At 39.1% G+C, this 26,598-nt stretch overlaps 1 protein-coding gene across 1 annotated transcript in view; it reads left to right on the forward strand.

Moving 5' to 3' along the window:
• The window catches only part of LOC110001402 (intestinal mucin-like protein), a 31,199-nt gene extending 6,785 nt beyond the window's left edge, over window positions 1–24,414 (forward strand). Inside the window, exons 7-19 of the mRNA XM_029281899.2 lie at window positions 20–192; window positions 279–348; window positions 15,161–15,282; window positions 15,380–15,411; window positions 15,495–15,663; window positions 16,261–16,356; window positions 16,726–16,766; window positions 17,065–18,501; window positions 22,781–22,879; window positions 23,098–23,226; window positions 23,322–23,361; window positions 23,469–23,589; window positions 24,038–24,414. Of these exons, the coding sequence (XP_029137732.2) occupies window positions 20–192; window positions 279–348; window positions 15,161–15,282; window positions 15,380–15,411; window positions 15,495–15,663; window positions 16,261–16,356; window positions 16,726–16,766; window positions 17,065–18,501; window positions 22,781–22,879; window positions 23,098–23,226; window positions 23,322–23,361; window positions 23,469–23,589; window positions 24,038–24,230 (2,722 nt within the window). The 3' untranslated portion in view covers window positions 24,231–24,414. The remainder of the gene's footprint in view (window positions 1–19; window positions 193–278; window positions 349–15,160; window positions 15,283–15,379; window positions 15,412–15,494; window positions 15,664–16,260; window positions 16,357–16,725; window positions 16,767–17,064; window positions 18,502–22,780; window positions 22,880–23,097; window positions 23,227–23,321; window positions 23,362–23,468; window positions 23,590–24,037) is intronic.
• Window positions 24,415–26,598: the final 2,184 nt, after the last annotated feature.

Consider the following 26,598-nt stretch of genomic DNA (forward strand, 5'->3'; position numbering starts at 1 on the left):
TGTTTGTGTATCTTTTTAGTTTATTTGAGTCGTGCAACTCAGTCATATCCCCAGCAGTCTTCGTAGCATCCTGTCGGTCAGACATCTGCAACAGTGGAAATTTCACCTGCTCAAGCCTGGAGGCGTACGCTTCCGAGTGCTCCAACAAAGGAATCTGTATTGACTGGAGGAATGCCACCAATGGGCTGTGTGGTGAGATTTACCTTCTATAATGTCAAAAACTCGTTTTTGTGTGGAGGGTTTAAAAATGTAAATATAAATATTTATTCATTTTACAGAGCACAAGTGTCCAGACAACAAAGTGTACAAAGCCTGCGGCCCCGCTGTGGAGAAAACATGCAATTACAGGTAACTTTGTTTGGTGCTTTGTGTTTGTCTATATTTACATCGTTTAAACTTAAACCCTAACCCTAGCTACAACAAACTCTGATTTATCGTTAGAGTCCTCATGATAAAAACACCTTGACTCCTTTGAGGTGTCCATTGTCAGGGCTCATTTTATAATTGTTCATTAAATCAAGGGAAGGATTAGTCACATCTAGAGTTACCTTCATTTGACTAAGTAGTTCATCAGTCTTTAAAGGCAATGGGAGCATAAGTGATACTTTAAATAAATCTCTGTCACTGTTTTATAAATCTTCAGTGTGGAGGCTGTTTTATAAATCTTCAGTGTGGAGGCTGTTTTATGTATCTTCAGTGTGGAGGCTGTTTTATGTATCTTCAGTGTGGAGGCTGTTTTATGTATCTTCAGTGTGGAGGCTGTTTTATGTATCTTCAGTGTGGAGGCTGTTTAATGTATATTTAGTGTGGAGGCTGTTTTATAAGTCTTTAGTGTGGAGGCTGTTTTATGTATCTTCAGTGTGGAGGCTGTTTAATGTATCTTCAGTGTGGAGGCTGTTTTATAAATCTTCAGTGTGGAGGCTGTTTTATGTATCTTCAGTGTGGAGGCTGTTTAATGTATCTTCAGTGTGGAGGCTGTTTTATGTATCTTCAGTGTGGAGGCTGTTTAATGTATCTTCAGTGTGGAGGCTGTTTTATGTATCTTCAGTGTGGAGGCTGTTTAATGTATCTTCAGTGTGGAGGCTGTTTTATGTATCTTCAGTGTGGAGGCTGTTTTATGTATCTTCAGTGTGGAGGCTGTTTTATAAATCTTTAGTGTGGAGGCTGTTTTATATATCTTTAGTGTGGAGGCTGTTTTATGTATCTTCAGTGTGGAGGCTGTTTTATAAATCTTTAGTGTGGATGCTGTTTTATAAATCTTTAGTGTGGAGGCTGTTTTATAAATCTTTAGTGTGGAGGCTGTTTTATTTATCTTCAGTGTGGAGGCTGTTTTATGTATATTTAGTGTGGAGGCTGTTTTATATATCTTTAGTGTGGATGCTGTTTTATAAATCTTTAGTGTGGAGGCTGTTTTATATATCTTTAGTGTGGAGGCTGTTTTATGTATCTTCAGTGTGGAGGCTGTTTTATAAATCTTTAGTGTGGAGGCTGTTTTATTTATCTTCAGTGTGGAGGCTGTTTTATGTATCTTTAGTGTGGAGGCTGTTTTACGTATCTTCAGTGTGGAGGCTGTTTAATGTATCTTCAGTGTGGAGGCTGTTTTATGTATATTTAGTGTGGAGGCTGTTTTATAAGTCTTTAGTGTGGAGGCTGTTTTATGTATCTTCAGTGTGGAGGCTGTTTTATGTATCTTCAGTGAGGAGGCTGTTTTATGTATCTTCAGTGTGGAGGCTGTTTTATGTATCTTCAGTGTGGAGGCTGTTTTATGTATCTTCAGTGTGGAGGCTGTTTTATGTATCTTCAGTGTGGAGGCTGTTTAATGTATATTTAGTGTGGAGGCTGTTTTATAAATCTTTAGTGTGGAGGCTGTTTTATATATCTTTAGTGTGGAGGCTGTTTTATGTATCTTCAGTGTGGAGGCTGTTTTATAAATCTTTAGTGTGGATGCTGTTTTATAAATCTTTAGTGTGGAGGCTGTTTTATAAATCTTTAGTGTGGAGGCTGTTTTATTTATCTTCAGTGTGGAGGCTGTTTTATGTATATTTAGTGTGGAGGCTGTTTTATAAGTCTTTAGTGTGGAGGCTGTTTTACGTATCTTCAGTGTGGAGGCTGTTTTATGTATATTTAGTGTGGAGGCTGTTTTATAAGTCTTTAGTGTGGAGGCTGTTTTATGTATCTTCAGTGTGGAGGCTGTTTTATGTATCTTCAGTGTGGAGGCTGTTTTATGTATCTTCAGTGAGGAGGCTGTTTTATGTATCTTCAGTGTGGAGGCTGTTTTATGTATCTTCAGTGTGGAGGCTGTTTTATAAATCTTTAGTGTGTGGAGGCTGTTTTATATATCTTCAGTGTGGAGGCTGTTTTATATATCTTCAGTGTGGAGGCTGTTTTATAAATCTTTAGTGTGGAGGCTGTTTTATAAATCTTTAGTGTGGAGGCTGTTTTATAAATCTTTAGTGTGGAGGCTGTTTATAAATCTTTAATGTGTGGAGGCTGTTTTATAAATCTTTAGTGTGTGGAGGCTGTTTTATATATCTTCAGTGTGGAGGCTGTTTTATGTATCTTCAGTGTGGAGGCTGTTTTATAAATCTTCAGTGTGGAGGCTGTTTTATGTATCTTCAGTGTGGAGGCTGTTTTATTTATCTTCAGTGTGGAGGCTGTTTTATTTATCTTCAGTGTGGAGGCTGTTTTATTTATCTTCAGTGTGGAGGCTGTTTAAAGTATCTTCAGTGTGGAGGCTGTTTTATGTATCTTTAGTGTGGAGGCTGTTTTATGTATCTTCAGTGTGGAGGCTGTTTTATGTATCTTCAGTGTGGAGGCTGTTTTATGTATCTTTAGTGTGGAGGCTGTTTTATATATCTTTAGTGTGGAGGCTGTTTTATGTATCTTTAGTGTGGATGCTGTTTTATGTATCTTCAGTGTGGAGGCTGTTTTATTTATCTTCAGTGTGGAGGCTGTTTTATAGATCTTCAGTGTGGAGGCTGTTTTATAAATCTTTAGTGTGGAGGCTGTTTTATGTATATTTAGTGTGGAGGCTGTTTTATATATCTTCAGTGTGGAGGCTGTTTTATGTATATTTAGTGTGGATGCTGTTTTATGTATCTTCAGTGTGGAGGCTGTTTTATTTATCTTCAGTGTGGAGGCTGTTTTATAGATCTTCAGTGTGGAGGCTGTTTTATAAATCTTTAGTGTGGAGGCTGTTTTATGTATATTTAGTGTGGAGGCTGTTTTATATATCTTCAGTGTGGAGGCTGTTTTATGTATATTTAGTGTGGAGGCTGTTTTATATATCTTCAGTGTGGATGCTGTTTTATAGATCTTCAGTGTGGAGGCTGTTTTATATATCTTCAGTGTGGATGCTGTTTTATAGATCTTCAGTGTGGAGGCTGTTTTATATATCTTCAGTGTGGAGGCTGTTTTATATATCTTCAATGTGGAGGCTGTTTTATGTATATTTAGTGTGGATGCTGTTTTATGTATCTTCAGTGTGGAGGCTGTTTTATATATCTTCAGTGTGGAGGCTGTTTTATGTATATTTAGTGTGGAGGCTGTTTTATATATCTTCAGTGTGGAGGCTGTTTTATGTATATTTAGTGTGGAGGCTGTTTTATATATCTTCAGTGTGGATGCTGTTTTATAGATCTTCAGTGTGGAGGCTGTTTTATATATCTTCAGTGTGGAGGCTGTTTTATGTATATTTAGTGTGGAGGCTGTTTTATATATCTTCAGTGTGGATGCTGTTTTATAGATCTTCAGTGTGGAGGCTGTTTTATATATCTTCAGTGTGGAGGCTGTTTTATGTATATTTAGTGTGGAGGCTGTTTTATATATCTTCAGTGTGGAGGCTGTTTTATGTATATTTAGTGTGGAGGCTGTTTTATATATCTTCAGTGTGGAGGCTGTTTTATGTATATTTAGTGTGGAGGCTGTTTTATATATCTTCAGTGTGGAGGCTGTTTTATATATCTTTAGTGTGGAGGCTGTTTTATAAATCTTTAGTGTGGAGGCTGTTTTATATATCTTCAGTGTGGAGGCTGTTTTATAAATCTTTAGTGTGGAGGCTGTTTTATATATCTTTAGTGTGGAGGCTGTTTTATAAATCTTTAGTGTGGAGGCTGTTTTATTTATCTTCAGTGTGGAGGCTGTTTTATGTATATTTAGTGTGGAGGCTGTTTTATAAGTCTTTAGTGTGGAGGCTGTTTTACGTATCTTCAGTGTGGAGGCTGTTTTATGTATCTTTAGTGTGGAGGCTGTTTTACGTATCTTCAGTGTGGAGGCTGTTTAATGTATCTTCAGTGTGGAGGCTGTTTTATGTATATTTAGTGTGGAGGCTGTTTTATAAGTCTTTAGTGTGGAGGCTGTTTTATGTATCTTCAGTGTGGAGGCTGTTTTATGTATCTTCAGTGTGGAGGCTGTTTTATGTATCTTCAGTGAGGAGGCTGTTTTATGTATCTTCAGTGTGGAGGCTGTTTTATGTATCTTCAGTGTGGAGGCTGTTTTATGTATCTTCAGTGTGGAGGCTGTTTTATGTATCTTCAGTGTGGAGGCTGTTTTATGTATCTTCAGTGTGGAGGCTGTTTAATGTATATTTAGTGTGGAGGCTGTTTTATAAATCTTTAGTGTGGAGGCTGTTTTATATATCTTTAGTGTGGAGGCTGTTTTATGTATCTTCAGTGTGGAGGCTGTTTTATAAATCTTTAGTGTGGATGCTGTTTTATAAATCTTTAGTGTGGAGGCTGTTTTATAAATCTTTAGTGTGGAGGCTGTTTTATTTATCTTCAGTGTGGAGGCTGTTTTATGTATATTTAGTGTGGAGGCTGTTTTATAAGTCTTTAGTGTGGAGGCTCTTTTACGTATCTTCAGTGTGGAGGCTGTTTTATGTATATTTAGTGTGGAGGCTGTTTTATAAGTCTTTAGTGTGGAGGCTGTTTTATGTATCTTCAGTGTGGAGGCTGTTTTATGTATCTTCAGTGTGGAGGCTGTTTTATGTATCTTCAGTGAGGAGGCTGTTTTATGTATCTTCAGTGTGGAGGCTGTTTTATGTATCTTCAGTGTGGAGGCTGTTTTATAAATCTTTAGTGTGTGGAGGCTGTTTTATATATCTTCAGTGTGGAGGCTGTTTTATATATCTTCAGTGTGGAGGCTGTTTATAAATCTTTAGTGTGTGGAGGCTGTTTTATAAATCTTTAGTGTGTGGAGGCTGTTTTATATATCTTCAGTGTGGAGGCTGTTTTATGTATCTTCAGTGTGGAGGCTGTTTTACAAATCTTCAGTGTGGAGGCTGTTTTATGTATCTTCAGTGTGGAGGCTGTTTTATTTATCTTCAGTGTGGAGGCTGTTTTATTTATCTTCAGTGTGGAGGCTGTTTTATTTATCTTCAGTGTGGAGGCTGTTTTATGTATCTTTAGTGTGGAGGCTGTTTTATATATCTTTAGTGTGGAGGCTGTTTTATTTATCTTCAGTGTGGAGGCTGTTTTATAGATCTTCAGTGTGGAGGCTGTTTTATGTATCTTTAGTGTGGAGGCTGTTTTATGTATATTTAGTGTGGAGGCTGTTTTATATATCTTCAGTGTGGAGGCTGTTTTATGTATATTTAGTGTGGAGGCTGTTTTATATATCTTTAGTGTGGAGGCTGTTTTATTTATCTTCAGTGTGGAGGCTGTTTTATAGATCTTCAGTGTGGAGGCTGTTTTATGTATCTTTAGTGTGGAGGCTGTTTTATATATCTTTAGTGTGGAGGCTGTTTTATGTATCTTTAGTGTGGATGCTGTTTTATGTATCTTCAGTGTGGAGGCTGTTTTATTTATCTTCAGTGTGGAGGCTGTTTTATAGATCTTCAGTGTGGAGGCTGTTTTATAAATCTTTAGTGTGGAGGCTGTTTTATGTATATTTAGTGTGGAGGCTGTTTTATATATCTTCAGTGTGGAGGCTGTTTTATGTATATTTAGTGTGGATGCTGTTTTATGTATCTTCAGTGTGGAGGCTGTTTTATTTATCTTCAGTGTGGAGGCTGTTTTATAGATCTTCAGTGTGGAGGCTGTTTTATAAATCTTTAGTGTGGAGGCTGTTTTATGTATATTTAGTGTGGAGGCTGTTTTATATATCTTCAGTGTGGAGGCTGTTTTATGTATATTTAGTGTGGAGGCTGTTTTATATATCTTCAGTGTGGATGCTGTTTTATAGATCTTCAGTGTGGAGGCTGTTTTATATATCTTCAGTGTGGATGCTGTTTTATAGATCTTCAGTGTGGAGGCTGTTTTATATATCTTCAGTGTGGAGGCTGTTTTATATATCTTCAGTGTGGAGGCTGTTTTATGTATATTTAGTGTGGATGCTGTTTTATGTATCTTCAGTGTGGAGGCTGTTTTATATATCTTCAGTGTGGAGGCTGTTTTATGTATATTTAGTGTGGAGGCTGTTTTATATATCTTCAGTGTGGAGGCTGTTTTATGTATATTTAGTGTGGAGGCTGTTTTATATATCTTCAGTGTGGATGCTGTTTTATAGATCTTCAGTGTGGAGGCTGTTTTATATATCTTCAGTGTGGAGGCTGTTTTATGTATATTTAGTGTGGAGGCTGTTTTATATATCTTCAGTGTGGATGCTGTTTTATAGATCTTCAGTGTGGAGGCTGTTTTATATATCTTCAGTGTGGAGGCTGTTTTATGTATATTTAGTGTGGAGGCTGTTTTATATATCTTCAGTGTGGAGGCTGTTTTATGTATATTTAGTGTGGAGGCTGTTTTATATATCTTCAGTGTGGAGGCTGTTTTATGTATATTTAGTGTGGAGGCTGTTTTATATATCTTCAGTGTGGAGGCTGTTTTATATATCTTTAGTGTGGAGGCTGTTTTATAAATCTTTAGTGTGGAGGCTGTTTTATATATCTTCAGTGTGGAGGCTGTTTTATAAATCTTTAGTGTGGAGGCTGTTTTATATATCTTTAGTGTGGAGGCTGTTTTATAAATCTTTAGTGTGGAGGCTGTTTTATTTATCTTCAGTGTGGAGGCTGTTTTATGTATATTTAGTGTGGAGGCTGTTTTATAAGTCTTTAGTGTGGAGGCTGTTTTACGTATCTTCAGTGTGGAGGCTGTTTTATGTATCTTTAGTGTGGAGGCTGTTTTACGTATCTTCAGTGTGGAGGCTGTTTAATGTATCTTCAGTGTGGAGGCTGTTTTATGTATATTTAGTGTGGAGGCTGTTTTATAAGTCTTTAGTGTGGAGGCTGTTTTATGTATCTTCAGTGTGGAGGCTGTTTTATGTATCTTCAGTGTGGAGGCTGTTTTATGTATCTTCAGTGAGGAGGCTGTTTTATGTATCTTCAGTGTGGAGGCTGTTTTATGTATCTTCAGTGTGGAGGCTGTTTTATGTATCTTCAGTGTGGAGGCTGTTTAATGTATATTTAGTGTGGAGGCTGTTTTATAAATCTTTAGTGTGGAGGCTGTTTTATATATCTTTAGTGTGGAGGCTGTTTTATGTATCTTCAGTGTGGAGGCTGTTTTATAAATCTTTAGTGTGGATGCTGTTTTATAAATCTTTAGTGTGGAGGCTGTTTTATAAATCTTTAGTGTGGAGGCTGTTTTATTTATCTTCAGTGTGGAGGCTGTTTTATGTATATTTAGTGTGGAGGCTGTTTTATAAGTCTTTAGTGTGGAGGCTCTTTTACGTATCTTCAGTGTGGAGGCTGTTTTATGTATATTTAGTGTGGAGGCTGTTTTATAAGTCTTTAGTGTGGAGGCTGTTTTATGTATCTTCAGTGTGGAGGCTGTTTTATGTATCTTCAGTGTGGAGGCTGTTTTATGTATCTTCAGTGAGGAGGCTGTTTTATGTATCTTCAGTGTGGAGGCTGTTTTATGTATCTTCAGTGTGGAGGCTGTTTTATAAATCTTTAGTGTGTGGAGGCTGTTTTATATATCTTCAGTGTGGAGGCTGTTTTATATATCTTCAGTGTGGAGGCTGTTTTATAAATCTTTAGTGTGGAGGCTGTTTTATAAATCTTTAGTGTGGAGGCTGTTTTATAAATCTTTAGTGTGGAGGCTGTTTATAAATCTTTAGTGTGTGGAGGCTGTTTTATAAATCTTTAGTGTGTGGAGGCTGTTTTATATATCTTCAGTGTGGAGGCTGTTTTATGTATCTTCAGTGTGGAGGCTGTTTTATAAATCTTCAGTGTGGAGGCTGTTTTATGTATCTTCAGTGTGGAGGCTGTTTTATTTATCTTCAGTGTGGAGGCTGTTTTATTTATCTTCAGTGTGGAGGCTGTTTTATTTATCTTCAGTGTGGAGGCTGTTTTATGTATCTTTAGTGTGGAGGCTGTTTTATATATCTTTAGTGTGGAGGCTGTTTTATTTATCTTCAGTGTGGAGGCTGTTTTATAGATCTTCAGTGTGGAGGCTGTTTTATAAATCTTTAGTGTGGAGGCTGTTTTATGTATATTTAGTGTGGAGGCTGTTTTATATATCTTCAGTGTGGAGGCTGTTTTATGTATATTTAGTGTGGAGGCTGTTTTATATATCTTTAGTGTGGAGGCTGTTTTATTTATCTTCAGTGTGGAGGCTGTTTTATAGATCTTCAGTGTGGAGGCTGTTTTATGTATCTTTAGTGTGGAGGCTGTTTTATATATCTTTAGTGTGGAGGCTGTTTTATGTATCTTTAGTGTGGATGCTGTTTTATGTATCTTCAGTGTGGAGGCTGTTTTATTTATCTTCAGTGTGGAGGCTGTTTTATAGATCTTCAGTGTGGAGGCTGTTTTATAAATCTTTAGTGTGGAGGCTGTTTTATGTATATTTAGTGTGGAGGCTGTTTTATATATCTTCAGTGTGGAGGCTGTTTTATGTATATTTAGTGTGGATGCTGTTTTATGTATCTTCAGTGTGGAGGCTGTTTTATTTATCTTCAGTGTGGAGGCTGTTTTATAGATCTTCAGTGTGGAGGCTGTTTTATAAATCTTTAGTGTGGAGGCTGTTTTATGTATATTTAGTGTGGAGGCTGTTTTATATATCTTCAGTGTGGAGGCTGTTTTATGTATATTTAGTGTGGAGGCTGTTTTATATATCTTCAGTGTGGATGCTGTTTTATAGATCTTCAGTGTGGAGGCTGTTTTATATATCTTCAGTGTGGATGCTGTTTTATAGATCTTCAGTGTGGAGGCTGTTTTATATATCTTCAGTGTGGAGGCTGTTTTATATATCTTCAGTGTGGAGGCTGTTTTATGTATATTTAGTGTGGATGCTGTTTTATGTATCTTCAGTGTGGAGGCTGTTTTATATATCTTCAGTGTGGAGGCTGTTTTATGTATATTTAGTGTGGAGGCTGTTTTATATATCTTCAGTGTGGAGGCTGTTTTATGTATATTTAGTGTGGAGGCTGTTTTATATATCTTCAGTGTGGATGCTGTTTTATAGATCTTCAGTGTGGAGGCTGTTTTATATATCTTCAGTGTGGAGGCTGTTTTATGTATATTTAGTGTGGAGGCTGTTTTATTTATCTTCAGTGTGGAGGCTGTTTTATGTATATTTAGTGTGGAGGCTGTTTTATAAGTCTTTAGTGTGGAGGCTCTTTTACGTATCTTCAGTGTGGAGGCTGTTTTATGTATATTTAGTGTGGAGGCTGTTTTATAAGTCTTTAGTGTGGAGGCTGTTTTATGTATCTTCAGTGTGGAGGCTGTTTTATGTATCTTCAGTGTGGAGGCTGTTTTATGTATCTTCAGTGAGGAGGCTGTTTTATGTATCTTCAGTGTGGAGGCTGTTTTATGTATCTTCAGTGTGGAGGCTGTTTTATAAATCTTTAGTGTGTGGAGGCTGTTTTATATATCTTCAGTGTGGAGGCTGTTTTATATATCTTCAGTGTGGAGGCTGTTTTATAAATCTTTAGTGTGGAGGCTGTTTTATAAATCTTTAGTGTGGAGGCTGTTTTATAAATCTTTAGTGTGGAGGCTGTTTATAAATCTTTAGTGTGTGGAGGCTGTTTTATAAATCTTTAGTGTGTGGAGGCTGTTTTATATATCTTCAGTGTGGAGGCTGTTTTATGTATCTTCAGTGTGGAGGCTGTTTTATAAATCTTCAGTGTGGAGGCTGTTTTATGTATCTTCAGTGTGGAGGCTGTTTTATTTATCTTCAGTGTGGAGGCTGTTTTATTTATCTTCAGTGTGGAGGCTGTTTTATTTATCTTCAGTGTGGAGGCTGTTTTATGTATCTTTAGTGTGGAGGCTGTTTTATATATCTTTAGTGTGGAGGCTGTTTTATTTATCTTCAGTGTGGAGGCTGTTTTATAGATCTTCAGTGTGGAGGCTGTTTTATAAATCTTTAGTGTGGAGGCTGTTTTATGTATATTTAGTGTGGAGGCTGTTTTATATATCTTCAGTGTGGAGGCTGTTTTATGTATATTTAGTGTGGAGGCTGTTTTATATATCTTTAGTGTGGAGGCTGTTTTATTTATCTTCAGTGTGGAGGCTGTTTTATAGATCTTCAGTGTGGAGGCTGTTTTATGTATCTTTAGTGTGGAGGCTGTTTTATATATCTTTAGTGTGGAGGCTGTTTTATGTATCTTTAGTGTGGATGCTGTTTTATGTATCTTCAGTGTGGAGGCTGTTTTATTTATCTTCAGTGTGGAGGCTGTTTTATAGATCTTCAGTGTGGAGGCTGTTTTATAAATCTTTAGTGTGGAGGCTGTTTTATGTATATTTAGTGTGGAGGCTGTTTTATATATCTTCAGTGTGGAGGCTGTTTTATGTATATTTAGTGTGGATGCTGTTTTATGTATCTTCAGTGTGGAGGCTGTTTTATTTATCTTCAGTGTGGAGGCTGTTTTATAGATCTTCAGTGTGGAGGCTGTTTTATAAATCTTTAGTGTGGAGGCTGTTTTATGTATATTTAGTGTGGAGGCTGTTTTATATATCTTCAGTGTGGAGGCTGTTTTATGTATATTTAGTGTGGAGGCTGTTTTATATATCTTCAGTGTGGATGCTGTTTTATAGATCTTCAGTGTGGAGGCTGTTTTATATATCTTCAGTGTGGATGCTGTTTTATAGATCTTCAGTGTGGAGGCTGTTTTATATATCTTCAGTGTGGAGGCTGTTTTATATATCTTCAGTGTGGAGGCTGTTTTATGTATATTTAGTGTGGATGCTGTTTTATGTATCTTCAGTGTGGAGGCTGTTTTATATATCTTCAGTGTGGAGGCTGTTTTATGTATATTTAGTGTGGAGGCTGTTTTATATATCTTCAGTGTGGAGGCTGTTTTATGTATATTTAGTGTGGAGGCTGTTTTATATATCTTCAGTGTGGATGCTGTTTTATAGATCTTCAGTGTGGAGGCTGTTTTATATATCTTCAGTGTGGAGGCTGTTTTATGTATATTTAGTGTGGAGGCTGTTTTATATATCTTCAGTGTGGATGCTGTTTTATAGATCTTCAGTGTGGAGGCTGTTTTATATATCTTCAGTGTGGAGGCTGTTTTATGTATATTTAGTGTGGAGGCTGTTTTATATATCTTCAGTGTGGAGGCTGTTTTATGTATATTTAGTGTGGAGGCTGTTTTATATATCTTCAGTGTGGAGGCTGTTTTATGTATATTTAGTGTGGAGGCTGTTTTATATATCTTCAGTGTGGAGGCTGTTTTATATATCTTTAGTGTGGAGGCTGTTTTATAAATCTTTAGTGTGGAGGCTGTTTTATATATCTTCAGTGTGGAGGCTGTTTTATGTATCTTCAGTGTGGAGGCTGTTTTATAAATCTTCAGTGTGGAGGCTGTTTTATGTATCTTCAGTGTGGAGGCTGTTTTATTTATCTTCAGTGTGGAGGCTGTTTTATTTATCTTCAGTGTGGAGGCTGTTTTATTTATCTTCAGTGTGGAGGCTGTTTTATGTATCTTTAGTGTGGAGGCTGTTTTATATATCTTTAGTGTGGAGGCTGTTTTATGTATCTTCAGTGTGGAGGCTGTTTTATAGATCTTCAGTGTGGAGGCTGTTTTATAAATCTTTAGTGTGGAGGCTGTTTTATGTATATTTAGTGTGGAGGCTGTTTTATATATCTTCAGTGTGGAGGCTGTTTTATGTATATTTAGTGTGGAGGCTGTTTTATATATCTTCAGTGTGGATGCTGTTTTATAGATCTTCAGTGTGGAGGCTGTTTTATATATCTTCAGTGTGGAGGCTGTTTTATGTATATTTAGTGTGGAGGCTGTTTTATATATCTTCAGTGTGGAGGCTGTTTTATGTATATTTAGTGTGGAGGCTGTTTTATATATCTTCAGTGTGGAGGCTGTTTTATGTATATTTAGTGTGGAGGCTGTTTTATATATCTTCAGTGTGGAGGCTGTTTTATAAATATTTAGTGTGGAGGCTGTTTTATATATCTTTAGTGTGGAGGCTGTTTTATATATCTTTACTGTGGAGGCTGTTTTATAAATCTTTAGTGTGGAGGCTGTTTTATATATCTTCAGTGTGGAGGCTGTTTTATAAATCTTCAGTGTGGAGGCTGTTTTATATATCTTTAGTGTGGAGGCTGTTTTATATATCTTCAGTGTGGAGGCTGTTTTATATATCTTCAGTGTGGAGGCTGTTTTATAAATCTTTAGTGTGGAGGCTGTTTTATGTATATTTAGTGTGGAGGCTGTTTTATATATCTTCAGTGTGGAGGCTGTTTTATATATCTTCAGTGTGGAGGCTGTTTTATAAATCTTTAGTGTGGAGGCTGTTTTATATATCTTTAGTGTGGAGGCTGTTTTATATATCTTTAGTGTGGAGGCTGTTTTATAAATCTTTAGTGTGGAGGCTGTTTTATATATCTTTAGTGTGGAGGCTGTTTTATAAATCTTTAGTGTGTGGAGGCTGTTTTATAAATCTTTAGTGTGGAGGCTGTTTTATGTATCTTCAGTGTGGAGGCTGTTTTATAAATCTTTAGTGTGGAGGCTGTTTTATAAATCTTTAGTGTGGAGGCTGTTTTATGTATCTTCAGTGTGGAGGCTGTTTTATAAATCTTTAGTGTGGAGGCTGTTTAATGTATCTTCAGTGTGGAGGCTGTTTAATGTATCTTCAGTGTGGAGGCTGTTTAATGTATCTTCAGTGTGGAGGCTGTTTTATTTATCTTCAGTGTGGAGGCTGTTTTATGTATCTTCAGTGTGGAGGCTGTTTTTTATATCTTCAGTGTGGAGGCTGTTTTATGTATATTTAGTGTGGAGGCTGTTTTATATATCTTCAGTGTGGATGCTGTTTTATGTATATTTAGTGTGGAGGCTGTTTTATAGATCTTCAGTGTGGAGGCTGTTTTATATATCTTCAGTGTGGAGGCTGTTTTATGTATATTTAGTGTGGAGGCTGTTTTATGTATATTTAGTGTGGAGGCTGTTTTATAGATCTTCAGTGTGGAGGCTGTTTTATGTATATTTAGTGTGGAGGCTGTTTTATAGATCTTCAGTGTGGAGGCTGTTTTATATATCTTCAGTGTGGAGGCTGTTTTATGTATATTTAGTGTGGAGGCTGTTTTATGTATCTTCAGTGTGGAGGCTGTTTTATGTATATTTAGTGTGGAGGCTGTTTTATATATCTTCAGTGTGGAGGCTGTTTTATGTATATTTAGTGTGGAGGCTGTTTTATATATCTTCAGTGTGGAGGCTGTTTTATGTATATTTAGTGTGGAGGCTGTTTTATATATCTTCAGTGTGGAGGCTGTTTTATATATCTTCAGTGTGGAGGCTGTTTTATATATCTTCAGTGTGGAGGCTGTTTAATGTATCTTCAGTGTGGAGGCTGTTTAATGTATCTTCAGTGTGGAGGCTGTTTAATGTATCTTCAGTGTGGAGGCTGTTTTATGTATCTTCAGTGTGGAGGCTGTTTAATGTATCTTCAGTGTGGAGGCTGTTTAATGTATCTTCAGTGTGGAGGCTGTTTAATGTATCTTCAGTGTGGAGGCTGTTTTATGTATCTTCAGTGTGGAGGCTGTTTAATGTATCTTCAGTGTGGAGGCTGTTTTATGTATCTTCAGTGTGGAGGCTGTTTTATGTATATTTAGTGTGGAGGCTGTTTTATAAATCTTTAGTGTGTGGAGGCTGTTTTATGTATCTTCAGTGTGGAGGCTGTTTAATGTATCTTCAGTGTGGAGGCTGTTTAATGTATCTTCAGTGTGGAGGCTGTTTTATGTATATTTAGTGTGGAGGCTGTTTTATAAATCTTTAGTGTGTGGAGGCTGTTTTATGTATCTTCTGTGTGGAGGCTGTTTAATGTATCTTCAGTGTGGAGGCTGTTTAATGTATCTTCAGTGTGGAGGCTGTTTAATGTATCTTCAGTGTGGAGGCTGTTTAATGTATCTTCAGTGTGGAGGGTGCTGGACTGTGGCGATGCTATTTACATGCATACATCTTCGCAAAGCCTACATGCGCTGGATACTGTCTACCATGGGACACTGAGGTTTATCACCAATCTTTAAGCACTTACTCACCACTGCTCCTTCTATGTTTGGGTTGGTTGGACTGCCTTGTCTGCCCATAGACTAAACCACTGGCATATTTTTATTTATAAGGGAATTCTCGGTCTGCTTCCATCCTACCTACGGAGCTACATACTTCAAAAAAGTACAATCTTCGCTGGCAGGATTTATACCTTTTAACCATCCCTAAAACCCGTACTAAATTGGGAAAAAGTGCGTTCAAGTATGCTGCTTCCTCTTCTTGGAATCGTTTGCAAGATACTTTAAATCTTCAGGTCTTTAGGTCTTCTTAATGATCTGGAGGTGGGCATATCTAACTGTAGATGTTTTAACTGACTCGTTTTGCCCCTTTTTGATCCCTTGTTGATTATTTAGGATATATTTTGATGAATGTTTATCATATTTTGTTGTTACTTTATTTATGTTAATTGTGTGTTAAGTGTTTTATGTCTGAAACAAAGTTAATTGTTCTGCTGCCTGTCTTGGCCAGCACGCTCTTGATCTCAATGAGACTTTTCCTGGTTAAATATAGGTTAAATAAATCAATACAATATAATTCTCGTCCTTTATCATGTATGATTTGTCTTCCTGAATCAAATACTTATATAATGAATGAAAATGAGCATAGCTTGTTTGAAAAATTCTTCAACAGAGTGAACATTAACACTTAAGTGCTGTTTTGTGACCATGACACCAAAAGTTTACACCACTCAAATAACCATTTATTTCATTTTTGATATCAGATACAACAACTTGTACCACGCAGGATCCGCTCCACACACTAATGACACTAAAGAGGGTTGCTTCTGTCCTGAAGGCACCACCTTATTTAACCAGGTCTATGAAACATGTGTCTCCTCTTGTGGTAAGAGATCCTATAGAAGACAAGCTTTCATAGGGTTGTGGAATATTTCACACCAAGGCCATCAGTCAGTATCTAATGGTCTCTGTTGGAATTTCAGATTGTACAGGACCTGATGGGAAACCAAAAATGGTGAGAATTCTTCCTCTAACGTGTATTATTGTGTACAATAGCAAAGAAAAGCTGTGTGTCTGAATTGTTTGTCTGATAACCAGCCCGGTGAAACATGGACAAGTGGCTGTAAGACCTGTGTCTGCGACAAGGACTCCATGAGCGTCGAGTGTGATCTCATTCCATGCCAAACCATGCTGATCCCCGACTGCAGCGAGCCCGGCTATAAGCTAGTCACGAAGACAGACGGCTGTTGCTCGCAGTATTCATGTGGTCAGTGTTAGCTTCATAAAAGTAGATGTGTTATATAACTGAATCTTTAACACTGAACTGACTGTCGTGAATCCCCCCTCCTCTGAGTTAGTATCCATTGTCACCTCAGCTGTTACACAGTCTGTACTGAACTAGACACAACAGACAACTTCTGCAACTCTAAAGCCAGTCAATATCAGCAAGGCTTGAAAAAAAACAAGAGCAAACTGTTAGTGACTAAAAGTCTTTGAACTACACATAAAAACCATACATTCTGCTGTTAGTTTAAATTTCATCAAAATGCTCTTGGAAAACCGTCTTTCAGAATAATGCAAAGGTGACATAACTACAGGTCCACTCTGAAGCCACGTTTAACCTCTCCAAAACAAAGGGGTACTTTTGACAGACATAAATGCATACATGTATTTTGATAGTGTATTTATAAAATTGTCCTCATTTAAATGTAGATCACACTTGTACCGATGTACTTACGAGTAAGTTTATGTAAACAGAGTCTGGCTCTCAACTTATTCTAAATTTATAAATTGTTACAAAGAGTACAAATAGGTAAATGTAGGACACAGACTCATAATAATTCAATTCTCTTGTCCTGAACAGAATGTGACGCAAACATGTGTCCTATTCCAATGACCTGTCCGCTGGGCTTCGAACTGACATACACAAATGGCACCTGCTGCAAATCCTACAAGTGTGGTATGTGATTCCAAGTGTGCATCGTTCACCAGGAGTAACAGAATTTGCTGGTGGTTCATTTGTAATGAATGTTGTTTTGTTAAAGACAGTTTAACAAGTTAACATGATTACCAGGCTTCAGTCTAAGTACCTAAAGCTACTGTAAAAAAATACCAATTTTGTGTCCCGATCTCAGTGTACGTGGACAAAATGATATCCCTTATCTCTTCTCTGATCTTTTCCTGAAGGTCCTGTTTGCTTTTGTAGGTCATAAAGATGCTTCCTAATTTTAGTCTCTCTCATAACCAGCTGTGCTTCTCAGAAGAGTTCTTTAACTGAATTTTAACAGAAATTTGTTGGTACTGACTTATCCCTGTTTTTTCTTTGCAGAACCTAAAGGTGTATGTGTCTATGAAGGTACTGAGTACATGGTACGTGTACAGCTCAAAGTCAACATATAAATTAACCTATTTGTCAATGGACCAGAGGACCCCTTTATACCTTTTTAGCTATTAGCTTATTATAACCATGATGATTTAGAATGAGTTTCCTAGACTTTCAATTACATCAATTACCAATTAGTCAAATTGACTTCATGTTCACACTTCTTCACTGTGGAAATAAAGAAACAATAGATCCTCTTTTTTCTATCCAACCGATAATGGTTAAAATAAAATATTAATGTTGAAATGAGATCAAAGTTAACATAAATCAAATTAACTTTTTCAGGAAGGTCAAAAAATCCCAACACCTGGTTCACCATTAGAAACAACAACAACATCCTCACCAACACTATCTGGAACAACAGCTGGAGCTGGACAACCATCAGGAACAACAGCTGGAGCTGGACAGCCATCAGGAACAACAGCTGGAGCTGGACAACCATCAGGAATGACAGCTGGAGCTGGACAGCCATCAGGAACAACAGCTGGAGCTGGACAACCATCAGGAACAACAGCTGGAGCTGGACAACCATCAGGAACAACAGCTGGAGCTGGACAGCCATCAGGAACAACAGCTGGAGCTGGACAACCATCAGGAACAACAGCTGGAGCTGGACAACCATCAGGAACAACAGCTGGAGCTGGACAGCCATCAGGAACAACAGCTGGAGCTGGACAACCATCAGGAACGACAGCTGGAGCTGGACAACCATCAGGGACGACAGCTGGAGCTGGACAGCCATCAGGAACGACAGCTGGAGCTGGACAGCCATCAGGAACGACAGCTGGAGCTGGACAACCATCAGGAACGACAGCTGGAGCTGGACAACCATCAGGAACGACAGCTGGAGCTGGACAACCATCAGTAACAACAGCTGGAGCTGGACAGCCATCAGTAACAACAGCTGGAGCTGGACAACCATCAGGAACAACAGCTGGAGCTGGACAACCATCAGGAACGACAGCTGGAGCTGGACAGCCATCAGGAACGACAGCTGGAGCTGGACAACCATCAGGAACGACAGCTGGACCAGGACAACCATCAGGAACGACAGCTGGAGCTGGACAGCCATCAGGAACGACAGCTGGAGCTGGACAACCATCAGGAACGACAGCTGGAGCTGGACAGCCATCAGGAACGACAGCTGGAGCTGGACAACCATCAGGAACGACAGCTGGAGCTGGACAACCATCAGGAACGACAGCTGGAGCTGGACAGCCATCAGGAACGACAGCTGGAGCTGGACAGCCATCAGGAACGACAGCTGGAGCTGGACAACCATCAGGAACGACAGCTGGAGCTGGACAACCATCAGGAACGACAGCTGGACCAGGACAACCATCAGGAACGACAGCTGGAGCTGGACAGCCATCAGGAACGACAGCTGGAGCTGGACAACCATCAGGAACGACAGCTGGAGCTGGACAACCATCAGGAACGACAGCTGGAGCTGGACAGCCATCAGGAACGACAGCTGGAGCTGGACAACCATCAGGAACGACAGCTGGAGCTGGACAACCATCAGGAACGACAGCTGGAGCTGGACAACCATCAGGAACAACAGCTGGAGCTGGACAGCTATCAGGAACAACAGCTGGAGCTGGACAGCCTTCTGTACCTGGGCCCTGCCAGGAGTGTTTCTGTGGCCCAAAAATGGACCCAATATCCAAGCTGCAGATCATTCACTGCACACCGATTGTTTGCAACAGAACCTGCTCTGAAGTAAGCCCATTCATAGGTTTGACTTTAAAACTCACACATTTTCTACTATGTCATAGGCACTCTTAATGGAACACAATTCAGGATTATATAGTATTTTTTGTTTATGAGCAAAACAAGGCTTGAAAGAAACAACCTGACCTGAAAATCTGGGGCTACCAATCCCATTACTATTTATGGTATTATAGTGTGTGGTCATTGAAGGTTTTCTTGTCAGCAATCCAGCACCAAAGTAAAGCTCAAAGCATTGACATTGTACCTGTTGACAAGTCCTGTAAATTGCATAGTTGTTTTGCTATTTAGTAGCAAATGAAATAATATTAGTGATAACTAATAGGAAAACTCAGCAGGTCCAAACTTAAGACAAAAGTTATAAACTGTGGGTGTAAAAAGTGAATTTGCAAGATGAAGACAAAACAACTAAAAGTCAAATCAAAGTCAAAGTCAATTTGCACCAGAAAGCATGAGAAAATAGGTGAAGACAAATAGCAGTATAAAAATTGTTTGGGGTAGGGGCTCATTTCTGCATTTTCCGTGATGAACCCTTTTCTTGCATGTAAGAAAAAGGGGGGTGGAAGTTGAAGTTTGTTTTTAATTGCTAAAGATGACTTCATAAAACATAATGCTGTTGAATCCCTGAATCCCTGAATGTGCTACAACTGACAGGGAGATGTACAAACAGCAACAACAAACAAAAACAATGAATAATACAAAGTTATAGTTATAATCCCAACAGTATAAATATATTTGATATAAGATATACCCAACTATAGCAATGATAATGATGATTGATAAGCATGAACGATATTAATAGTTGCAGGGTGGAAGTCAAGCAGGTCTCTGGTAGCAGGCAGTCACCAACTATGATCTAGAGGAGCCTGCGACACTAGAGAGCACAGAAGAAAATATACATTTAGTCAGTGCATTAATATAACATTAATGCATACAGATAAATAGAGTTTTAGCCTATGGCCAAATAGTTAGGGGCTGGTCCAGGCCTGAGCTAGTCCTTACTATAAGCTTTATAAAAAAGGAAAGTTTAAAGACTTCTCTAGTGTATTTAATTGAATATAGGATGAAAAGGATTTGCAAATCATTGTATTCGGTTTTTATTTACATTTTACATAACGTCCCAACTTCATTGGAATTGGGGTTTTTACATTAAGGGTCTGTAGGTACCACGAGCAGGCCTGATAACTGAAGGCTCTACCTCCCATGGTACATTTAGAGACTGTACCACGAGCAGGCCTGATAACTGAAGGCTCTACCTCCCATAGTACATTTAGAGACTGTACCACGAGCAGGCCTGATAACTGAAGGCTCTACCTCCCATAGTACATTTAGAGACTGTACCACGAGCAGGCCTGATAACTGAATGCTCTACCTCCCATAGTACATTTAGAGACTGTACCACGAGCAGGCCTGATAACTGAAGGCTCTACCTCCCATAGTACACTTAGAGACTGTATTTACCACGAGCAGGCCTGATAACTGAAGGCTCTACCTCCCATAGTACATTTAGAGACTGTACCACGAGCAGGCCTGATAACTGAAGGCTCTACCTCCCATAGCACATTTAGAGACTGTACCACGAGCAGGCCTGATAACTGAAGGCTCTACCTCCCATAGCACATTTAGAGACTGTATGTACCACGAGCAGGCCTGATAACTGAAGGCTCTACCTCCCATAGTACATTTAGAGACTGTACCACGAGCAGGCCTGATAACTGAAGGCTCTACCTCCCATAGCACATTTAGAGACTGTACCACGAGCAGGCCTGATAACTGAAGGCTCTACCTCCCATAGCACATTTAGAGACTGTATGTACCACGAGCAGGCCTGATAACTGAAGGCTCTACCTCCCATAGCACATTTAGAGACTGTATGTACCACGAGCAGGTCTGATAACTGAAGGCTCTACCTCCCATAGCACATTTAGAGACTGTATGTACCACGAGCAGGTCTGATAACTGAAGGCTCTACCTCTCATAGCACATTTAGAGACTGTATGTACCACGAGCAGGTCTGATAACTGAAGGCTCTACCTCCCATAGCACATTTAGAGACTGTATGTACCACGAGCAGGTCTGATAACTGAAGGCTCTACCTCCCATAGCACATTTAGAGACTGTATGTACCACGAGCAGGCCTGATAACTGAAGGCTCTACCTCCCATAGTACATTTAGAGACTGTATGTACCACGAGCAGGCCTGATAACTGAAGGCTCTACCTCCCATAGTACATTTAGAGACTGTAGGTACAACGAGACCTGGGGTCTCATTTATAAAAGAGTGCATAGAATCCATACTAAAAATGTACGTGCGCCAAAAACCCGGAAATGGCGTGCGCACAAAATGATTCAGATTTATAAAACCATTCGTACGCACACCTGCACGCAATGTTCCCTTTATAAATCACGATTCACCTGGAAATGTGCGCACGTAGATTAATCCCATGTTCCGCCCTCTACACGCCCACAATCAACCATAAACGGTCAACGCAAAGCAGCTAGTGAATGAAGAAGCATACAAACGAGGGGGCGGAGCTAAGGTTTCCAGCACTGGATCACGGCCAAACCCGGAAGTTTAGAAAAAGAAACAGAACTTTCTGACCCAGAAACAGAGGAGCTTGTGAATGAAGTGAAGGATAAAATTGACATATGGATAGTTTACTGTAGCAGGAGGATCACAAACTGAAGACCAATCAGAGAGTGACACCACGTCACTGCTGCATTCACCCAATCAGAGAGTGACACCACGTCGCTGCTGCATTCACCCAATCAGAGAGTGACACCACGTCGCTGCTGCATTCACGCTGTCCTATGTGCCAAAACATCCAGCGTTCATCATTACGCGAGTATATCTACAATGTTTACATGTGTACATGTGTACATGTTTACATGTTTACATGTTTACATGTTTACATGTTTACAGGACCCACACTGTCTTCTTCATATTGTCAGAGTGCTCCCGTCAGTCAGCAGTCTGTCTCACTCTATCATATTAGTAATCAAAGGTTTGATCAACGAACAAAAACGTTTGATTGTTGGCCACATATTTTCATGGGCATCTCCGTCTGCACTGTGACTAATTATGATAAAATATATGGCTTAATGATGGTGTCAGAGATGACCTGACTTAATGTCCACACTTGAATTATTTACAGAATAAATACGTGCAGCTGATGAAGACGTGCTGAGTCTGGAGGAGGTGAAATGTGTGAAGCCACCGCCGTGTCTCTCTGTGTCTTGACGCAGTCATCTTTATTAAAACTAAAAACCACACTTGATGATAAATGCTCGATATTTAAATATATGAATGAAATCTGGAGGCTCTGTGGTCTCTGTGTTAGTCTAATGTTTAACTCTACATCAGTGATTACATTAGTGTACACGTCCGGTCCTCTGAGGTCCGTCTGGGATAATGAAGGCGAGACGGCGCTGATGAAATATGGGAAGGACTTTTATTTTATTTTTTTATTTGTTTATATATTGTCATAATGAAAGTGACTTATCAGAAACGGCTCACTACATGAGTGATTATAGCCTAAATAAAACCATCGGTTTGAATGATTCTGATGACGTGGATCTGTCAGTTTGATATTTAGTGAAATAAAATGTGTTAGAGACATCAGTATGTATCTGCAGGCTTCAATTCACCACTTCACCGTCTGTGTCGATGATTTCCCATGACTCCAAAATGTACGTCCGCCTGGGTCACAGTTTGCTTACCGGTGCGCACATTTTACCGTCAGGTTTGTTTTTATAGATCACAAACTTTGCGTGGGAAAAGGCGTACGCCAGATTCAGACCGCGTTTTGTGCGTACGCAATGGTTATAAATGAGACCCCAGATAACTGAAGGCTCTACCGCACATAGTACATTTAGAGACAGTAGGCATCACGAGCAGGCCGGCCTTCTGGGAGCGTAATGTTCTAGAAGAGTAATACAGCACTTTAGCTCTTAAAGATTTCATGGTGGACGTGTTTTTCCGTATCATTCTAAGACAGCAGTCTGCCTTTCGCTATGTTCTGTAGGTGTAAAAAGGCTTTAAAAGTTTTTTTTTTATGGCAGTTGAAGAACAACCATTGATAAAATAGTTCAGTGGCTGGAATCTGTTGGTCACCCAAGCTTTTATATGCTTAAAACATACTTTGACTTTAGTTGGCTTATTGGTTCTATATTTTTGTCTTTAATATTTATAATTAGAGAGGCACATGAAGTCACTCATATAAAACCAGAAAAGTGAATTTTTAATCTCCTAATCCCCGTCTGTCTCTAGGGTTTTGAATACCAGGAGGTACCTGACCAGTGTTGTGGGAAGTGCGTCCAGAAGAGCTGTTTCCTTGTTGCACCTGACAACACAACACATATAGTGGAGGTCAGTTTTGTCACTGTTTGAACCTATTCACATATAAAAAAGGAAAACCTTGTAAATCTATAACAAATCAATAAAACATAAATGTTTTAAATAAAAGGGGAAAGTGATAAAAAATGAAACAAAATGCCACATTGTATTGCTTTAGTATGGTAAACTGTCTTTGTCTAAAGGCCAAGTTTGATTGGCTGACCTGTCTTCTGCTCTCTCTGATAATACAGATCAACCAAACGTTTAGTCTTCCTGACAACAAGTGTGTACAGTTTGCCTGTGAGAATATCAACGGACAGCTTGTTACTAAGGAGATCAAGACTGTTTGTCCTACCTTTAACCCCTCGGACTGTGAACCTGTGAGTTAATCAAACCAGCAGCTGATACCCTTTCCCTGTCTAAACACAGATCATCCATGTCTCACTCACAAATCAAATGTGTCTTCTTCTTTCAGGGCACAGAGACAACTGACGCTAATGGATGCTGCAGAACCTGTAAGTTAGCAGAGCTGAAGTTTTTTCAATGATAACTCCAAAGTTGGAGGATAAAAATGGCGTGCCATTATTAGAATCCTTGACTGAACAGTTACTGTGTCTTCTAGGCAAGCTGCGCAGCGTCTGTGAAATCCTCAGTAAGCAGGAGGTCATCAAGGTGAACGAGTGTAAGAGCCCAAGGCCGGTCAACATGACGTACTGTGCTGGACACTGTGGAAGCATGTCCATGTGAGTCTATTCATTTCTAAATGTGGAGTTCAGTGTGATCTGTAAAATTACTAAGATGTCACTTTGTAATGATGTGCAGTTCTCTCATGAAGAAATAAGTCGCTTAATAGAAAGTGTAAAACATTTATTTTTTTTCAGTTTGCATGAAAGATGGCTTAATGCAGTCAGTTTGGGACAGTTAAAGAGTATTTGTGAAATCCTTAAAGGGGAATTCTGTAAATAGTGTCAATAGTAAACCACAGCCTGTGTAAAACTGCTCCCGTGGATCTCCTCAGCCAGCAGCTGACTCTGTTGTAGTGTCTGAAAGGTGTATTTTTCAGCCATAGACTGCTAAAATAGTTGTTTTTTATCCATCGACAGGACTAGACTGTTATGCTAAGTGTCTGAAACAGTGTCTGAGACCAGCCATGTGTGTAAGTTAAGAGTTGCTGTCTTTGTGTGTGTGCAGGTATTCTGCTGCAGCTAAAACAATGACGCATCAGTGTGAATGTTGCCAAGAAGCCACCACCAGTGAGGGGCAAGTGGATCTCGAATGTGCAGATGGCACTAAGATCCCCCACAAATACATCAAAGTGGAGAGCTGTCTGTGCAACAGAACAGAGTGTGTTGACGCTCTAATTAAACGCCGCAGGAGACGCTGATCGCTTACTCTCTGCTGACCACCGGAATGACCTTTAAAACATTATGCGAGACATAACCTTTGAACTTTTCTTGTTAGGGCTCATTATTTCAGGCCAAACTGTTTTTGGTCTTACAGCCTACTATTGTGATGTAAACTTTCTTCATTCCACTCAATATTATTAAAATAATTATCTGCAACATAAACACTGGTTTGGACATTGTTATTGACTCCTGGGAAATGAAGTTTGTTCAATAAGGGGCAGAGGAAGGTGTTGACCTTGTCACGACCAGCTCGAAAACCGCGACAAATGACCAGAGGAGACCAGGAGTTACATTTGAGCAACACACGTTTACTCACTTGACACAAACTCCAATCAAAATGATACAAGCATTAGGGAAGAGTCTCTCTCTCCAACCTCCTCCTCCAAGTCTCCCCCCAAGGAGGAAGTGGAAACAGTTTATATATGGAGGGAGGTATTTTCAATCCAGTATACAACAATATAGAGCACATCTAACCTCATCATCAATCTTTATTTAAGTTCTCGGAGAGATCATTGAGGGCGACCCTCATTTACAATGATGCTGAGAAAACATACAGAAATGATAAACAAGGAGAAATGAGATAAAGCTACCACAGAAAATAAAATCAATAGAAGAGCAATAAGAACAATAAAATATATACATTAAAATAATTTAAAAGCTTGAAATTACTACAGTGATAAGTCAGTAATTAAAATCAAATAAAACATTTACAGTCAGGTTAGGGGGCGGTTAAAAATAATATTTCTAAAGTCTCCATAAGGGTTAGGGTAAGGGTTAGGTAAGGTAGGGGGCGCAGCGTCCTCTAGGGGACGCTACGAGGGCCACGGGCACTCGGGGGACGATGGTTATTAAATATGTTTAAAAACCTTCTTAAAAACCACACCACGGTGTTTTGATAAAAGCCCTCTAAGACAGTTTTAAAATTTGGATAAAAGGGTGACCGGACCACTGCGCAGGAGAGGCAGGCGGAGCTCTTTGTTAATTAAAAGACTCCGGTGTCCCAGAGCCTCTGATGAAACCATCTGAAGAGCGTCCAGATGACGGCCACTGCTAAATAATATATTAAAAACCCTTAAAAGAAAGTAAAAGTAATAAATAAAAGGAAATACCTTAAAAGTGCCCTGAAATGAAAGAATTAAAGCCATCTTAAAAGGTCTGCATATATAAAGTGCTTAGAATAGATTAAAACACATCAAACAATAAAATAAGTGCTTTTAACAGACAAGTGCTAAAATAGTCAGAATAAAACACATACAAAACCATCAAAGTAAAATATTTATATGTGCACTCACTTATTCAAAACAGCTAAAACCCATCATTCAAATCAGAAAGGTAAGATCTTTGAAAATAAATAAATGTATAAATAAATAAAAAAATAAAGGATAAAAGTGCAATGCACCGTCATTAGACACCTCCAAGGTTTTGTTAAAAGAGATTTATTAATAAAAAATTGGTTTAAGAGGAGGACTCCCCCCCACAGAAAGGGATTGTTCTGGCAGGCCGTCAACCAACGATCTCGAGGAGCCTAAGCGAGCTCAAAAGCTCCCAGGAAAGTAGGTGGTTAGTGACTGAGATTTACAGATAGATACATGCAGTAATATGATGTATTGTATATGCACAGAGAGAGAGAGAGAGAGAGAGAGAGAGAGAGAGAGAGAGAGAGAGAGAGAGAGAGAGAGCTCAAGGTGCCAGTTCCCCCGGTAGTCTAAGCCTAGAGCAGCATAACTAAGAGCTGGTCTACACCAGCACTAACTATAAGATTTATCAAAAACGAAAGTTTTAAGTCTATTCTTAAAAATACAGACTGTGTCTGCCTCCCGGACCCCGGCTGGAAGGCGGTTCCAGAGGAGAGGAGCCTGATAACTGAAGGCTTTACCCCCCATAGTACACTTAGAGACTGTAGGTACCACCAGCAGGCCTGCACTCCGGGACCGCAACGCTCTCGAGGGACAGTACGGCACTAGTAGCTCCTTAAGATAAGATGGTGCCTGGCCATTTAGAGCTTTGTAGGTGAGAAGAAGGATCTTGAATTCTATTCTAGACTGTATAGGGAGCCAGTGCAGAGAAGCCAACACAGGAGTGATGTGATCCCTTTTCCTGGTTCTGGTCAGTACACGAGCTGCAGCGTTCTGGACCAGTTGAAGAGTCTTTAGAGACTTACCAGAGCACCCTGACAAAAGAGAATTACAATAATCCAATCTGGAGGTAACAAATGCATGAACTAGTTTTTCTGCATCATTTTGCGACAGGATATTCCTGATCTTAGATATATTACGAAGGTGAAAATAGGCTGTTCTTGAAACTTGCCTGATGTGAGAGCTAAAAGACATATCTTGATCAAATAGA

The sequence above is a fragment of the Labrus bergylta genome, chromosome 3, assembly GCF_963930695.1.
Source record: "Labrus bergylta chromosome 3, fLabBer1.1, whole genome shotgun sequence".
Lineage (NCBI taxonomy): Eukaryota > Metazoa > Chordata > Actinopteri > Labriformes > Labridae > Labrus > Labrus bergylta.